An 18016-nucleotide genomic window follows, 5' to 3' on the forward strand; every position below is an offset into this window, starting at 1 on the left:
CCCGGGAGGATCGCCTCCCCGAGCCTCCTCTCCGCCGGGCCCCGACCCACTCCACCACCTCCTTCTTCGCCGGCCCAAGCATCAAACTCTCCGGGAACTCCACCCGACCGGACTCCCCCATGCGCCTCTGCAGCTCCGACGCCGCCGCCAGCCTCCGCATCGCCGCCGCGGACCTCGCAGACGGAGAACAGGTCGGGGAACTCCTAGACGTCATCTCCGAACGATTTTGGGTTAGATTATTCATAAAAATGATAAGTAAATATTATTTACAAATCGCCGTTCGATAGTAAATAATATTTACAAATCGCCGTTCGATAGTAAATAATATTTACCATTTGAAAAAACTAACATACCTGTCTCAGATTTGGCCAATTCCATGATTCAAATATAGACACACAGAATTAACTGAACCCTAGACGTCATCTCCAAACGATTTTGGGTTAGATTATTCATAAAAATGATAAGTAAATATTATTTACAAATCGCCGTTCGATAATAAATAATATTTACCATTTGAAAAAACCAACATACCTGTCTCAGATTTGGCCAATTCCATGATTCAAATATAGACACGCAGAATATATATTCCAACGAATCCGATTCTGAACAATATAAGAAAAATATATGAAAATCTACAAATCGATGATCCTAAAAATATATTCCAACAAAGCCAAATCGATGATCCTAGTTGTATAATCATGGAATCAATTAAAAAAAGCTAATTCAAACCTGTAGAAGAAATAGGAAACGCAAATCCAAGGAAGAATCTAGAAATCGTTGCCGTGAGATGCAAATCGCCTATTCTCTTCTCGTGCCGTGCTCTGGAAGAAAAAATCACCGTGAAATTGATCGAAGGAACGAAATGAGGAAGGGAGTCAGTTAAAACAGTTTAAATGAAGGGTAATTTTGGAAGAATGAAAAATATGGGCTATTTGCCTAAATAAATAGATAGTTGGGCTATAATTTAAAAACCACCTCTATAAGAAGGCTAATTGTTTACAAATCTCTTTTTTTTATACCAAAATGTGAATATATATTTCAATTCATGTAGTGTCGTTCAAAAATTACATTGTCGTTTTCACTTTACTTTGCCGTAAAATGGTTGCAGACTTATGATACCTTTTAAATTTTAATAATACACTTGCCCTTGTACATCAGCAGACTGTAACTACCATCGATTAAATTAAATCGTAAACGAAGATTAACACTTACACTGATCAATATTTACACAAAAATTACATTCTTGCGAAGCTATTCTAACATAAACACATTTACGTTACAATCTTTCAAGGTAATCACCACACACTTTTTTAACAATGATTAAGACAAGGGATGAACATTCAACTTCATTCAGAGAGATTGAATGATCGGAAACACCAAAATTCCAATGACAGCCTGAAAAAGAAAATTAGAAACTATTGATCAAGTACAAGTTCAACTAAATGTAAACCTCTTTTTTTTTGTCTTCATGTAAAATCCTTTCACTTTTACCATCAGTTCAACGTTTGAAACTAGAAGACTAGTCTTTTTCAAGCCTCTTATCATTACTACAAAATACCAACAGCCTAACTAATTTCATATCGAGATTCACAATATATCAGAGCACAAAACGCCACCCCAGGAACACCGATAAAAATATGACAATCTCTCTGCTGAATGATATACTAAATGAGTTCACTGAAACGCCGATGCACGTAATAAAACGATAAAGATTAAAAGAAAAAGTAACAAAAAACCATCAGGTGTGTTAGCTATATACCTTCTAATCACCGCTCTATGCTCGGTTCTCTCTAAAATGGAACCTCTTGTAATCTTGAATATAGACCGGGATGAATTTTTTTTATTTCTCTGTGAGAGGAAGTAGTTTTCCCGAGTGTAGACTCCGTATTATCCAACTAGACGACTGCAAAAACAACGGACAGTCCAGTTTGTATATAAGTCGCAGCGCAGAGCGAAATCTTAACTTGAAGAAGTTAAAGAAGAACCCTATTCAAGATTACGTAAATACACATGTTAGGCAAGGAATTCGATCGAGACTGACCATCACCGGTATGTTCCACTCGGTGGCACATTGCCTCAGGTGTCTTGATGCCATATTATCATCCTCTGTAACAATAACTCCCACAGAGATCTTTTCCTTGTCGAGTCGTTGGACTAACCGCCTCACAGTTTTCAGTACTTGTCCCCCTCCGTGCTGCAAAATACAGAAGATATTTTTAGGCAATCACAAATTCAAATTGCAGCGCTGAGCTATAATTTGAGGGTATTGTTAATTAGTTAATTCTTGGTCTTATGGGTAAAGATAGTAATATTATGAGTTGCTGGTCCATAGAGACAAACCGGATTAAATCATTTAGAGGGGGTCAGTTTTGGGTTAGGCTTAGCCTTTTGGGGGGGGGGGGGAGGGGGGGGGGGGGGGGGTGGGATGGGAGTTCCGGGTCTTTTGAATTCCAGGGTTTATCTTGTAATTTTCTACCGTTTATCAATGGAATTCAAAGGTTCTTATCACCCTGCAACGCTAGCTAGGCCGATATCTAAACAATTGAACCAAATATTTAAAGTGAATAATTAGCTGAGAAGGTAATAAAACACAATGAAACATCGAGTCTGACTTATCAGAGTTCCAGTGAATCGTGATTTAGATACATAGTTGAAATGATACATACCTTGACTGTCTTTTCCAGTTTGGTGCAGAAACTGTTCTTTCCGTAGAGCATGACTCCTACTTTTTCAAAGATGCCATTGCCATTAATCCCATGCACTCGATTAATTATGTTACTACTGTGTTCAGCTTGCCATGGTAGGATTAAGTATCTGCAAAATGTTAGAAGGGAAATCAGTGCATGGTATGGATATGAATGTAGTAGATTTCTTACTCCATCCATGTTAATAAAGGAAACTGGAACAAGAAATACAACTTACCGGTCATAAGGCAAAATAGAACCTGCTTTAATCGAATCTGTAAGCCATTCAACATGTAGTACAGAGGTATTTACAGCACACCCATACAGGAACTTAGCAGTTCGTTGCTGAGGAAAAAGCAAAGATGCATTTGTTATTATGGTGGGCAAAGGAAGCCTAAAGCGGAATCTCATGAAAATCTTTCTCGTATTCCCAATTCAGTGTGTGAATTCTAAGAACAAAAAAATAGTTCAGCATGTTGTCAACCAGACTGTTATTAATTCAGCTTATCATCCTCATAAATTCAAACGGGTGGCTCTGTAAATATATAATAAAATATTCTTTCAATCATGAAAGTAAAACACTACTGTACTGTGAGGGTGTACCTTTCTTGTGGATAAAATAATGGGAAGCTGGAACCAATTCGATCTCATGTTTCTGCTTCCCATCGAAGACAAAGGAGAAGGAATATCTGGGAGAATAATACCGCCATGTTTCTGTATTATTCTTATTATGTCTTTTCCGCTCTGCCTAGAAAGTCCAGTTAGCAGGAATTGCATGCCTTGTAACATGTGCCTTTTATCAGCATTAGAGCGACATCTGTTAAAACTTTCTTCACAAGTTCGATTATCAGATGATTTGTCGCAGTACTTGAGCTTTTTACTAGTCGCCTTAGTCGAACCTGCACACAAACAACAGGCAAACGAACAATATTAGCTCAATTTTGTTTGACTGGATGGAATTAGTTGCAGAATATGATATACTGATTCTTACACATTCTTCCAGAGGATTTTAGCTCCAGGACATTTTTATTTTGCTGAATTTGGCACTCTGGTTCGGAAAAACGGACTCTCTTTTTCGCTCCGAAGCTTCTATGGTGGGGACTCTTGAAGATTGATCGTAGACTTTGAGGCTTTTCACTTTGTTGAAGGCTGATAACATCATCAATCCCTGATGTTTGTTCGGGATGTCCCAGACCGGAAAAACTAACTCTAGAAGGTTTAGAAGCCCGTAGGCGATGTCTCACTCCAAAATTTAAGATACAAGGCTTTGTTCGTTCCTTTGGTGAAGGAACTGCCAGGTCACTGCCGTCCCTACAAGTTACATCATAGCTTTCATTTTTCTTCTTCAATTCTTCATCCAGATCTAATACCTCATTTTCAATTCCAGGTAGACATTTTGATGTACATCTCAAGTCACGGGAAGCTCCATCGCAGTGATTGTGCACAAATTGTCCATATTGCGACTGAAATGACTGATTACAACAAAGAATTCCCTTATCAGATGTGGTAACACTACTTGGGAAAAATGTGCTATATGTCTTGAGTGTGGGCATATTTTCTTTAATCGAGCCTTCCAAACTGTTGTCAACTACATGCCTAACTTGCTCTCCGCAATCAATTTCGAAACTTAGGCTAGAGATCTTAAATGAATTTACCATCTCGCTTTCAATTTCTGTCCTTATGTTACTTCCCAAATCCGTTACAAGATCGTCGTGCTTCTGAGCTTCAGCAGTGCCAGTTTCCTCTATGGGAAGACTGCACGGGACAGCAGAGCATAGAGGATCGAGCAAATACGAGCTAGAAGATTTAACCACACCTTGAGAGAACAAAACCTCGTCACTTGATTTATCAGGCAATACTTGAACACCGCCTACACTTGACTGTGACTCTGCAAGGGAATATATTTCACGTATCTGAACTACGGAGTTCTCATCTGGGGCAATGTCTGCTGATTCTGATAGAAAGCTCGTCTCGCGTGTAAAAGCCTTCGAGATCATCTTTGGATTGGTTTTTTCTACCTGTTGCAAGATTATCTTTGAATTATCAAAAGGTTTCTTTCTATCCTCGTCGTTAAGAGATTCTAGTGGAAAATCCATCCTTAGTTTTCCATCTGAATTCAAAATAGTTTCGAACTTTTTCTGCGTCGAAATACCATCACAATGAACTTCCTGGATTGGAGTTTCTTTGACATGAGACACAGAGGAGTCACAGTGATACTGTTCATCAGAACTGTAGACCAGCCCAACATCCTCAAAGGCATCTGTCATTGCAAAATCATTCAAGTCGGAGAGAGAATCGGTCTCGTCGATTCCCATAGAGAAATCAAAGGCAACCTCTAGCCATTGTGACCGAGCTTTCCTCATCCGAAGCGAAACTTCAAGCGCATCTGTTGAAGCCGGTTCTTCAGAATCCGGACTACTAGTCACTATCTCATGTATCACCAACGCTTCAGATGCTGAAATCGACAGTTCAACAGCGTCTTTTATCTCGGCGTCTTTGAGATGCCCGTGACTGAATTTTCCTCCGCTATGCCTTGTTGATTTCTCGCTATTGGCGGGATCATTTCGGCAATGTTTTGGACTGAAAATTTGAGGAATAATCTTTTCACCAACAGAGTCAAGACTCGCGTCATGTAAAGTATTCTCGTTTTCAGTAACATAACTTTCAAAATTGCGTATTGGCAGAACTCGATCAGGTTCAGAGAAAGTTCGAGATGCTTCTGAAGCCCCAAGGGAAGACGGGGTGCACTGTGAGACTCCATTTGATGAGAGATGAAGACTAAGTTGAAGCACCTATGCATGAAAATGACACAGCTATAGCTTACTCTGACCTCCACAAGGAAAATAAGAAAATACTCTAAGAAAATAGGTAACAACATGATATACATTGAAAAATAATTTGACTAGGGGAAACTCTTTTACCATCTATCTCCAATCATAAACTCACTCAACTCTATCAAACCCGGGTTATAGAATAAGCAGTTGGTAATTTGAAAGAACAGGCAGAAGTGAAAAACCTTTTTTGCAATAGATATTTTGTTTCTACTTCAACTCTAAAGCACGAAACAATAAAATCTTACATTCCTTGAAGACGATGTGAAGCTACTTGCCGAATTGTCTTCCCCTGATAAGAATAGACGATGGCTGTTATGTCCACCATCTTCCTTCAACGACATAATCACATCGTTTCCCGTAAAGATGTTGCTCTGAAACAGCATTGGAACCTAATCGATAAAAATGGGCAAAACATGGAAACAAAAAGACTTCTTACCTAAAATTTTGACTCAAATATACATAAATCTCAAGACGGCCATCACAGTAACTTGTGAAATTCTTAAAAAAAATGCAAGCAAGATGAATTCCAACCTTGGGTGTGAGCTTCAAAGAACCCAAATATTCATCCTTGCAGAGATCAACTTGATTTACATGATGTTGAACCCAGCCAGGAAGCCAGGCCAAATCCTACCATAACCATATTATCATCACGAAATCAACACCAATCTTTTTAAGCACAAATAACTAAAAAGAATCATCTGTACTCAGTATATACAAAACAAGGGAAAAAAAATAAACTCCTTCAAAAGTTTATTAAAAGAACTAACAATTCATTTCGTATAACTTACTTTTTTTTTTCTGAAATCCAAAGTCAATCCAAGAAGTACAAGAAGTTCCCGAGATACACAGAAAATAAAAAATAAAAAAATTCTCGAAAACGGGCTTTCAACAGCCAGATTTTGACACCCACAATATTGAAAATAAAGGCAAAACAAATAGCTATGATACAAATTATTTCATAACGAATGTACGTACGAGATAAAACTCGAAAGAGAAGGAGATAACGTAAACCTACCTCCGAGAACTGAGGACGATGGAATCCTAGGGTTTCCATGATAGAGAGTGAGAGAGTGAGCACGAACGAAATCGAGAGCGATGACTTTTAGCGCCAAAAATAAATATTGGAGTAAAATAGATGTCACGTGCTCTATTAGAAAATAGTCCTTTTTTTTTTTTTTTGGCGCAAATAGTCTTATACATTTATGGGGAAAATGACACGAATATAATCTATGTTTTAGTGAAATATCGAGTGTAACATTTTATTTTAAAAAATGTCGAGTTCATACAATCTGTTTAACTAAAATGACGAAATTATACTCTTTGTTTAACTAAAATGACGCAATTATACCCTGAAATAGACCACAGCACTACGAATCTTCTTTTTATTGAATTTTCATTGACGTTGACTATTATATTTATATATAAACACCAATTATCTTTATTCATTCACGTCATATATGTAATTTATCTAAAAACTTAAAAATAAACAACACTCTCTTAGTCGTGAAAACACAAAAGGATGCAAATGGGTAAAAATCGACAGTTGTAGTCATCAAAATCACAAATTCGAACATATAATCAAGGATTTAGAGTTGCAATTCGAACACGGAATGAAATAATTTATTGGGAGATATGAATTTTATTATTTAATTTCAATTTAAGGCTAATTTTATTTCAAAATTTGGAATTTGAAAGTTAGGGTTCTGGTTTCAATTTGATTCGGTTTTTCTTACATAAGAGTCACTACTAGAAATCATGTTTTTCACAGCACATGTTTTCACGGCGCTTGGAAAAAAAACGCCGTCAAAACATCATTTTTTTATTGACTAATCGTAAGAAGACACGTGGTCTGTGAAGAGAAACGCTGTAGAAAACATAAGACAGCGCTTATATATAAGCGCTTTCATTTTATTCCATCGAATTACGTGGAGAAGAAGTGGTTTGAAAAAAAAAGTTTTGACAGCGTTTATATACAAACGCTGTCAAAAATTAATGTACAATTATATCTTGACATGTGTAAGTTTCAGAATTTAATTTATTTGTTTTTATTTCACAGCGTTTATGGAAAAACGCTGTAAAAAATATGGCAGTTTATTTCTATTTTCTAAGCATATATAGAATAAAGGGAAAATAACGTATTTATACCATGTGTTTTAGTGAAATGTCGAGTTTAACCCTCGGTTTTCAAAAATGTCGAGTTCATACCCTCTGTTTAACTAAAATGACAAAATTATACCATCTGTTTAACTAAAATGACGAAATTATACCCTGAAATAGACAGCAGTGTCACGAATATTCTTTTTATTGACTTTTCATTGACGTTGACTATAATATTTATATATAAACACCAATTATCTTTATTCATTCGCGCCATATATGTAATTTATTTAAAAACTAAAAAATAAACAACATTCTCTTAATCGTGAAGAACACAGAAAGAGGCAAAGGGGTAAACATCGATAGTTGATAGTCATAAAAATCGCATATTCGAACAGAGTATCCATGATTTAGAGTTACAATTCGAACACGGAATGAAGTCATTTCTTAGGAGGTATGAGTTTTATTATTTAATTTCAATTTAAGGCTAGTTTTATTTCAAAATTGAGAATTTGGAAGTTAGTGCACTGATTTAGATTTGATTTGGTTCTTCTTATATAAGAGTTAATATCAATGAAAGGGATATTTGTGACGCTGTTATTCATTTCAGGGTATAATTTCGTCATTTTAGTTAAACAGAGGGTATAATTTCGTCATTTTAGTTAAACAGAGGGTATGAACTCGACATTTTTGAAAACCGATGGTTAAACTCAACATTTCACTAAAACACAGGGTATAAATGTGTTATTTTCCCAAGAATAAAAAACCCCTAATTCTCTGAGTATAATAACTTCTTCTCCAATCTCCAAACACTCACGTTCTCCACGTTTTCCACGGACGCGTACCCTAGCCTCTTTGCTCACTCCGAGTAATGTCAAGCCATTGACAACCGAATCCTCCACCCTGACAACCTACGACCAAAGCCCCATCGTCCGCGAGACCCATCGGCCACACCGCCCCCGTCGCGCCCCCATCGGCTCCTCGCCGAGACCCAAGAAGAGGTCGCTCAAGCCAAGGCTAAGGCCTCATCTCCGCCGCCGCCGGCTTCTGCCGCGTCCTCTCCAGCTCCTCCGCCGCCGCCATCGTTTCCGGCTCCGGTCTGTATCTCTCTCTCTCTCTCACTCTCTCTCAATCCACCCAAGTAACGTTGGGTCTTTTGTTCTATTTTCAGATACTCGTTTGGCATTTTTCTTCTTTCTCCTCTCTTAGCTGTGACTCTTAGCGGTTAAGACGTCTTAATTTCTGTTTTCTGGATTCTTATACTTTCATTACTCTCTTTATTACTTTTATTTTATATGGCCATTTCGCAGTCTTTGGCTAAAATGAAGAAGCTCTTGGTGTAGATATTCCAAGGAAAAATGATATCATTACTGGTTTTGAATATTTTTTTTTTAAATACAGGCAAATATTTAAAATTCTAAAGTACCAGCTTCACTAACATTTCAGACTATTTTACCATTTTTATTTTTATTTTTTATTCATTGTTTGTTAATTTTAATTTTTTGATATTTTTATTATTTCGTTTTAGTAAAGATGCAACATCTGATGAAGTTGTTTACATTTTTGAAACTGTTTACATTTGACACATTATAAATAATTGAAACATGAGTTATCAAAATGCAAACATGAGTTATCCCTTCCCTTCTGACTCCGCTGCTTCCACAGGTACGAGAAAGAAGGCAAGCCCTCTGAGCTCGCCAGCGTCCCCCTATCTCGACCGCGTCTCGCTCAGGTCTGTATTGTAGTTTTATAGTGCACAACTATTAGCCTTGATTTACAAAAGTCTCTTGCAATTTCAATGGTAGAACATAAGAAACACATCATGACATAGACATTGTTTGTTTGTCACCGAGGGATAAACAGGATTCAAGGGTTCAGACAGAGCCCAGGTGGACTGGGAATCGAGAGTGAAGATCTCCCTCGACGCAGCCCGAGGGATCGCACACATCCACTCGTCGTCGGCTTCAATCATCCACGGCAACATCAAGTCCGCAAACGTCCTCCTCTCCGCCGACCACCACGCCTCGGTCTCCGACTTCGGCCTCTCCCCACTCACAGCCCCTATTCTTCCTCCTCCGGTGCCGCACCGCCACCACCACTCCCTCGGCTACTGCTATCCATTTCAGGGTATAATTGCGTCATTTTAGTTAAACAGATGATATAATTTCGTCATTTTAGTTAAACAGAAGGTATGAACTCGACATTTTTGAAAACCAAAGGTTAAACTCGACATTTCACTAAAACACATAGTATATATGTGTTATTTTCCCATATATACCAAGGTTCAAAATGTCTTTTTTGTTGCCGTTTCGAGCCTCTTGATTTACGGAAAACCGTCGTGCCGACGGCAAACCGAACGAAAAAAATGTAGAAAATGGTAGATAAAATGGCGTTTTCAAATGCCGTTTTCGATGGAAAACCGATGTGCTGACGGAAAACCGAACGGAAATAATATGACAAAATAAACGAATATATATATATATATATATATATATATATATATTTGTAAAATACATTTATTCTTATACCAAGGTTCAAAACGTTGTTTTTGTTGCCGTTTCGAGCCTCTTGATTTACGGAAAACCGTCGTGCCGACGGCAAACCGAACGAAAAAAATGTAGAAAATGGTAAATAAAATGGCGTTTTCAAATGCCGTTTTCGATGGAAAACCGATGTGCTGACGGAAAACCGAACGGAAATAATATGACAAAATAAACGAATATATATATATATATATATATATATATATATTTGTAAAATACATTTATTCTTATACCAAGGTTCAAAACGTTGTTTTTGTTGCCGTTTCGAGCCTCTTGATCTACGGAAAACCGTCGTGCCGACGGAAAACCAAACGAAAAAAATGTGGAAAATGGAAAATGAAATGGCGTTTTCAAATGTCGTTTTCGATGGAAAACCGATGTGCTGACGGAAAATCGAACGGAAATAATGTGACGAAATAAACGAATATATATACATATTTGTAAAATACATTTATTCTTATATTATTTGATATTTCTCGTCATTTAATCTTTTTTAGAACAATTAGGAACTATGACGATCATCATAATCGAGTATTCGTTCATCTTATTCCTCAAGTAATTTGTTTTATGTTTAAAATTTTAATAGCTCAATATAAACTTCAAATAATAATTTTAATAGTAATAATACATATAAGGTATAAAACCCTTCATAATTTAAAATATGTTAATCGGCGCTTATGTTTTTCATTTATTTTTAATTTGCTATTAACATTTCACTATATATGTATTATTATTATTGGGCTTATTGGGCTTTTGTTGTTTATTTGGCCCGCTAGGTCTACTGCTATTAATAACCATCACTTTTTTGCTTTTTTTTAAGTGTATCAGCCGTCATCTTCATGACTTCATCCTGCTCATATGAAACTGTATCACCACAGTGTCTGTTTTCCAAATTTGGATTTCGAAAAATTCGCTTAACCCGAAAGTCGTCAATTTTTTTCAGTCATCGACAAAAATTTGTGAAAATCTAACTGAGCGCGTCCGAAAGTCGTCAACCTAGGAAGAAATTCGCCGAAAATCGCCGATTATACTCATGTTCAACACCAGATCCAAAAATCTCTAATGATGCTTCGTTTCGTCCGAAAGTTGGTGTTTGTCGCCGAAATTTATTTGATTTTGCTCTTTATAGGAAACGAAACGACCGGCTAAAGACGATGGAAACGTGTAATGTATAAACTTTTGTAATGCTCGATTTGTGAATTTGAATAAAATAGACGAGTTTTATTTTAAAATAAATTCTTGTTGCATATGAGACGTCCTTAAATTTTAAATATCTTGAAAAAAAGAGATAATATTTAAGGGGTGACGAAATTTCAGAATAAGGATATTTGAGTAAACTCAATATTATTTTCCGAATAAAATTATTCGGTACATACTCGGAGATTTAAAAATCTCAAAAGTAAAAATAAATTCCGAAGGGCTTATGTGAAACAAAAGGGCTTATGTGCAACAAAAGGAGGGACGGGATTGAAAGAAAAAATTAAAAAGGTTCATTTGGTGATTGACGTGTCCATCACATGGTGGGCCACTTGTCCCTTGGGTGGCACGAGGAGAAGCTGCCACGTGGCGTTTTTTTTCCTCTCATCCTCTCATTTTCGGCCACCTCTCTCTCTCTCTCTCTCTCTCTCTCTCTCTCTCTCTCTTCTTTCTTTCTTTCTTTCTTCTTATTTCCTAGACGAATTTAGTGTACTTTGTTACTCTTGGCCGTGTAAAAGTTTTGGCTTGCTGTTTTGGATTCTGTTGTTGTTGAGTCTGGATTGGTAATTGCTGGGTGATGAATTGAATGGAGTATGTATCCGGGCTCGCTTGAGTTTCGCTATGATTTCCGGTTTGTTGAGATTGTCTTTGGTTAGTGTGGATTCAATTTGGTTTGAGTTCGGGTTTTGGGTTGAGATATCGGGATTTAAATTTCGGGAATTTATATGAGTTTGGAATTATGAAATTAACTCGTTATCGGATTCCGCGACTTGATTACAGATTTAGACAGACGAGCGGGGAACCGGCAGAGTTGAAGGCAGCAAAGCCGGAATTTGAAGTTATCGAAGTTAAAGCTCGATTAACTGATGAGTGTATTAATCGCTTGTAGCGTTTAAATACTCTTGAAATTAAATAGTGAATTTCATTATGTAGTTTATTTCCTTTATTTAAATAAATAATTTATGATTATTTATTTAAAAAGGTTTAAGAATTTAATTTAATTATTCACTTTGGAATTCTCGGTTATTTTAATTCAGATTAATTAACTTATTTAAGACTCATAATTGTATTGTTGGATTTTTATTTCGTATTATTTTCGATACGAAAGTATGCGAGTCTTAAATAAGTTTGACTTCCGAAAAACCGGAGAATAATGAATTAAATTCTCGAATTCCGAACCGGCTCTAATATAATCCTGACAAACGAACCCTATCTTCTTCAAGTAATTTCGAATCCAATAACGGACTTTCAACTCATGATGCTAGTTCTTTCGACATTTCGACAAGTGTCAAGTATCTCAAAGAACGTGAAAAGGAAGACATCGCCGGAAGTCGTCGAGCTTTCTGTTGAACTATTCCGGGTAAGTGAGGAGACATAAGTCAACTACTTACCAAGGGGATAACCCTGTTTTGTTTGTGCATTTATTTGTTAGTAAACAAGGGTATGTGAAAGCCCTAAAACGAATAAACTTGAAAGTTAAGGCTTCGACCACTCTTGCTTGAAAACTTAGTTCGGGTACGCTCGTTAGGTTCAAATGCTAACTTGAACCAACCACGTTACAATGTGTATAGTTAGACTTCTCTTCTAACTCTAGGAAGTGGGTTAGAATCGAGATGACGGAAGAGCGATAGACTCTCGAATTCAATCTGGAGTAGAAGAATCGAGAGTCACATCCCGATTCTTCAGCTTAAAACATTTAACGTGCATCAAAGGAAAACAATAAGTTCTTTCGGGGTTTATCTCGTTACGCTATTCCGTATATGAGTTTAACATGTATGCTGATAGCTGCAGAGTACCCAAACTTTAATTAAGCTGATGTCGGTGGTACCCACAAGTCAACGACTTGTACTTAGCGGGCCATGCTGGTTCGTGCGTCGAGTACTCAAAGCAATGGGGGAAGGTCGCGCGTTGCGAGCTCATTGCTAGCTGGAAAACTCGACGGGAGCGGCCTTGAGCACCCCGGGGCGCAGTGGGTGAAGGTCGCGATTCGCGAGCTCACTTTACCAGAGACCAGCGACGCTGACGTCATGATGAAGAAAGTACCACTAGTGGATCCCAGACAAGTGTTAAAACTTAGACCAGCTGATGATTGCTGCTCGAAGTCTGAAGCTGGTCTCTGGTTGGACCGAGGGTTATAGCAGTGAAGAGTGTATAACCTTACGGAACGGCAAGTGTTTTTAAGATGCGCACTCATTAGTCACTGTTAGGTGATAGCTGCATCCTACATTCTTGTACGCTTGTTCGCACGTCATATGCTTTGCATTAGCCTGTTTTCTTTCCTATGTTAGACTCCCGCTTACTGAGTCATTCGACCCATAGTTCTATATCCCTTGGTAATGTAGATAAGGGCAAGGCGGCAGTGTAAGCAGCAAGAAGGAAAACCGAGATGGGACGAGTATCTCTTGACCTACGGGCTATGGGTTCTAACTCGGGAAGTAATCTTCTATATAATATTTTGTATAATATCGACTCTTCCTAGAATAATAACCCGTGTATATGAGTAAAGTCGGGAGCTTCTATGTACACATATATATAAGGGTCGATATACAACTTCTAAGTTTTAAACGAAAAAACGAAAAAATTCCTGAGATTTGATAATCACTTTTGTATTGAAAGTTTCCGCACTTTAAATAATGTTGTATTTTGTTTATTATATGTTTAATAAATTATATATTCTCCTTCAGTATTTTTATTTAAATATTATTGCTTATATGATGACATGCTCGGGATACGTGATGTTGGTTCCGACGAGTCGCGGCTTGCGGACGAGGTGACGACGCTTGTGGGTCGTGACAAAACGAAACGTCATTGTCGGCAATTTTCGAACGACATAACGAGGAAAAATGACATCAAAGCTTTCTTCGGCCGTTTGATGTCCAAAAACGACCACGCCGCCGATTGTCGGAGAAAATCGCCGACATTTGAAACCATGATATATAATAGTCGAAGCCACGCGCTTCGCGCGAGTAATTTATAGTATTTATAATATTTTAAGTAAGTAAGTTAATAGAAGTAAATGTATTGTTATTATTGTTGAAGTATAAAATGAACTAATGAACAAAATATCAATTTGTCAATCCTATTGCTCCATTATATTTTGTATATGAATCCCATAAATTTCATAGTTTGTGGTACAAAATCATAACAAAAAAGTGTTTCATTTTGTTCATTTAGCCAAGTCCTAAAAAGTTACAAGTCAATACTTGCCTTTGGAGTTAACAAAGTTCATTAGATTTCACCAACAAGATGGTTGAAGGTCATAAACAAAATAATTACCACAATATTTGATAGAAAATTTACAACCAAGACACAAAAGCTAAAGGAAAGTTTCTTCACTTTGTCAGTGAAGTGGAGACAAAATGTACAGCCCTTACAACCTTTTCCTGATTTATTATAATTACAACATTCAAAATAGCTAGACACCAAGGATCCAAAATCAAAAGGGTGCATTCGAAAAGCTCGTTATCATAGAAAAGGTGGGTCTTTTTGAACAAAAAAACAGTACTGAGTGTAACATCCACACTAGTTAGGATTTTTATGATTTTAGCTTCTTCTTTAGTCTGGTTTTTTCATCGACTTCAGAAGCCTGAGTGTAAACTTGTTTTTCTTCACTTTGGGAGGGTGGAATATGTACTTCATCTTTGTTGGTGACAGCTTGAATGGTTTCATCTTTTTTTCGTCAAAGACGCTTGAAAAGACACTATAGCATCTGAAAGGGAAGGAACTATACCTTGTGTTTCCTTTGGTTCAGCTGCAGCAATGGCATCATTATCCTTTCGTTGAGATTCTTGTTGCGGAAATGCTTGAGAGTACGAAATTTTCGGCAAAGTGTTATTCCCGGCATCTTTAGTTTCTTCAGTAGCAAAAACAACTGTGAATTTTGTTCCCATGGCGTAGGCTGAATCATTTTTTTAAGTCTTCAGATAAACGAAGCAGCTGCCCTTTTCAGAAAGGACGAAGAAAGACTTCAAAGATTCTTGATCAACATCCTATTAAATAAACATGAACATTAATTATTCTTAATTTAAAGCAGATTTGAAATTTGATTAGTAAGAGTGCATTTGAAACTAAATTGATGTAAAGCTAATTTTTTTAACAATGGAAAAATACTGTGAATCAGACAAAGTAAGACTTGACACACATGGTTTGAATGATTTTTCAAATATATTTATATTGAAAAAGTCAACAAAAGTAAAACAGTTTATAACTATGAATCCATTCCACTATAATCATCTTCACGATAATTGGATCAGCAGAATGAAAGTAATAAGAAGAAAATCTTACCAAGAGCAACAATTTAATGATATTTTAAAGTGAAAAAATGTGGTGGTAAGATGGAGTAAACTTGTCAACTTACTTTTTTGGTTGCGTCAACAAAGTCGGACACAGAACAAGAAAATAATGTTCAGCCATCGCTCCAAAAACAGTGGTTGAAATGAACCCGGACGAGTCTTGAACATCCACCTCAACTCTTGGCCTAGTATAGAAAATTAAGTTAAAGTATTATTATTAGTGTAATATTTAAAGCTGAATAGATATTTTTCGTATAGAAAGATTAAATGGCAATTTTTCGGAATAAAAATGTAAATATTTAGTCGACAATACCAAGGTATGGCCTTTGCTTGAGGAGTGTCACAGAAAAGGCATTCGAACAATCTATATAAACCTGATCCGGTTGATCTATGGCATCTATCACAAGAAGTGTACCAAAAAGGTTGTTTGAAGTTTGTAACCACAACTTTACCATTCACCCAAAATGCTAATATATGCAAAGAAATTAGAGTGAAAATATGAATGTTCGAGACACATGTACACATTCTTGTAAAAATATCCCAATAACTCAGTACTGTAAAGTAAAATTATACCATAAGAAGCATGTCATTGACATGGCTGATTGGAATAATATGATCCACATGAGGGAGACGAATAAACCATTTTTGAAGTTGTTTTGCACTCAAATTGAGGTTCAACAACAAAGCAAGTTATAGGTTTGGCTGGACATTAATAAAACCTGTAAGAATTCAGAAATAAAAGCAACCATAAGCTCTTGTCTTTATTTTGTAAAAAACTGCAACTTTTTCTTACATAAAAAACCATAATATGATGTTTGAGGACTAACCAATGTGAGAAACCACATGCAATTGAAGACCAGCGATAATTGGTTTTTTTATGAATGATACTCGAGAGTGTTTCACATTCATTTTCGGTAAAAGAATCCCACATAGTTAAGGTTATGGTTTGAAACCTGAAAATAAGAATTTGAGATAATGTAGGAGTTAGTGTTTCTTATTTATCTGAAAATAATCGTAGTATGTAATAGAATATATTCAAAGTTTTTGAAGAACAAAGACTCATACTCATCATTCATAAGAACCACTTCTTGGATTGTGCTGGAAGTTGAAGACTTTATTTGGATTTTTCTCTTTGGACAAATCTCTATAACAGCAGCTAGGATATCTGTGGGAAAAAAAATGTCAAGAGTTAAATGAAAAAATTATAAAGATTTGAATGAAAATATGAAAAGAAAGTATAAATTCGAAGAATAATACTGATATCGGAGACTTTGTCCGTGTGAAATTGAAGATCAGAAAAGGAGTAAAGTTATAAGTAGACTCCAATAAAGTCGCATTGTTTTCTTCAACTTCTTGAAGAGTTGTTCTGGAATTTAGAATCAAGTATAGCTCATCGTTGCGCTCTCTGTACTCTGGTTTTGCTTCCTTAACGAAGGCATTGGATATGAGATATGTTCTTGTGAGTTACAGTTTATTCTGAAATGCGTTTATGGGTGAATCGAAAAATAACTGCACGAATCTTATTTCCTTGAGTGCAAAGGAAAGCAAAGACATATATGACTTTGCAAAATCTATATACTTACGTTCTAAAGTAATTAAAGTTACCTCTGAGTCAACTAAGATCAAAGATTGATATTGTACTGGACTTCAATATGATGAACGAGACGTTATTTTTTTCTGCAACAACAATCTTTGTTGTCCAACCAAGTTCATCCTTTTGCACTTCTGGAATCAGTTTATATTTTTTGATGCAACAACAAAACTATAACTGCAAACATAAGAAGATTAGTGAAAATGAATGATAAGATTAAGTAAAGAAGTTTATCTTTTATATCTATTTTATTTCACAATATAGCATTTTTTTTTCTCATGATCTAGAAAGCCGTAACTTTTTTTTTTTTAAAAAGTAAGCAATAATATTTAATGAGATGATTATGAAATGATTTTATTATGGTTCTATCTTTTATATTCTTTTGATTTCCCTCTATCTTTTATATTCTTTTGATTTCCCTCTACAAGATGTTTGATAATGTAAAGGTGATTATAATTGCCAAAAACCAATAAACTGGAATCAGAGTCTCAAGCTTTATAAATTTAAAATGAATGCTTTGGTTGTGTTATTAAGATAAATAGCAAGCCAGAATATTCTCACCATAAAAAATATGAAACTAAAAGAAACGTAGTATAAAGTAACAACTCTTTAACAAATAATACATCTGAATCGATGTAAGATCAAATAGAGAAATGAATTGATGTCTTTATGAAGTCGTATAACAGTGAAATTAAATAGATACTAACGTTGAACTTAAACTCATCATAGAGAGAACTGAAGGTGAAATCTCAGCTGAGATATGAGTTGAAAGATGTTA

At 36.2% G+C, this 18016-nt stretch overlaps 2 protein-coding genes across 3 annotated transcripts; one reads left to right on the top strand and one right to left on the bottom strand.

Annotated features, from left to right (window-relative positions):
• Nucleotides 1-1160: 1160 nt before the first annotated feature.
• On the bottom strand, nt 1161-6603 carry LOC149401066 (uncharacterized). 2 transcript variants are annotated; one of them, XM_089610872.1, is made up of 10 exons: nt 6534-6603; nt 6050-6145; nt 5764-5889; nt 3676-5476; nt 3288-3583; nt 2923-3029; nt 2667-2814; nt 2042-2194; nt 1760-1903; nt 1161-1395 (listed from the first exon to the last, which is right to left on the bottom strand). In XM_089610872.1, exons 1-9 carry the CDS (start codon nt 6570-6572, stop codon nt 1841-1843), a joined length of 2829 nt encoding a protein of 942 aa, XP_089466998.1. In that variant the 5' UTR covers nt 6573-6603; the 3' UTR covers nt 1161-1395; nt 1760-1840. The 2 variants fall into 2 exon arrangements, with proteins under 2 accessions (XP_089466998.1, XP_089466997.1); XM_089610871.1 differs by having other exon boundaries at nt 5764-5907.
• A 2637-nt stretch (nt 6604-9240) lies between these two features.
• LOC149401067 (putative inactive receptor kinase At5g58300) lies at nt 9241-12244 on the top strand. Its single transcript, XM_089610592.1, has 4 exons — nt 9241-9280; nt 9479-9742; nt 10656-10713; nt 12136-12244. Exons 1-4 carry the CDS (start codon nt 9241-9243, stop codon nt 12242-12244), a joined length of 471 nt encoding a protein of 156 aa, XP_089466718.1.
• The last annotated feature ends 5772 nt before the right edge of the window (nt 12245-18016 follow it).

Source organism: Urtica dioica, chromosome 4, assembly GCF_054948205.1.
Source record: "Urtica dioica subsp. dioica isolate 48M chromosome 4, U.dioica_male_clone48M_v1_H2, whole genome shotgun sequence".
NCBI classification, from domain to species: domain Eukaryota; kingdom Viridiplantae; phylum Streptophyta; class Magnoliopsida; order Rosales; family Urticaceae; genus Urtica; species Urtica dioica.

What these genes read in the sequence shown, in the direction of transcription:
- LOC149401066 (XM_089610871.1), bottom strand. Translation starts at nt 6,572, where the DNA reads ATGGAAACCCTAGGATTCCATCGTCCTCAGTTCTCGGAG. An exon ending in ATCGTCCTCAGTTCTCGGAG is followed by an intron (nt 6,146 to 6,533) that starts GTAGGTTTACGT and finishes TGGTTATGGTAG; the next exon opens with GATTTGGCCTGGCTTCCTGG. An exon ending in TTATTTTATCCACAAGAAAG is followed by an intron (nt 3,030 to 3,287) that starts GTACACCCTCAC and finishes CTTTTTCCTCAG; the next exon opens with CAACGAACTGCTAAGTTCCT.
- LOC149401067 (XM_089610592.1), top strand. Translation starts at nt 9,241, where the DNA reads ATGAGTTATCCCTTCCCTTCTGACTCCGCTGCTTCCACAG. An exon ending in TGACTCCGCTGCTTCCACAG is followed by an intron (nt 9,281 to 9,478) that starts GTACGAGAAAGA and finishes AGGGATAAACAG; the next exon opens with GATTCAAGGGTTCAGACAGA. An exon ending in CTACTGCTATCCATTTCAGG is followed by an intron (nt 9,743 to 10,655) that starts GTATAATTGCGT and finishes AATCTTTTTTAG; the next exon opens with AACAATTAGGAACTATGACG.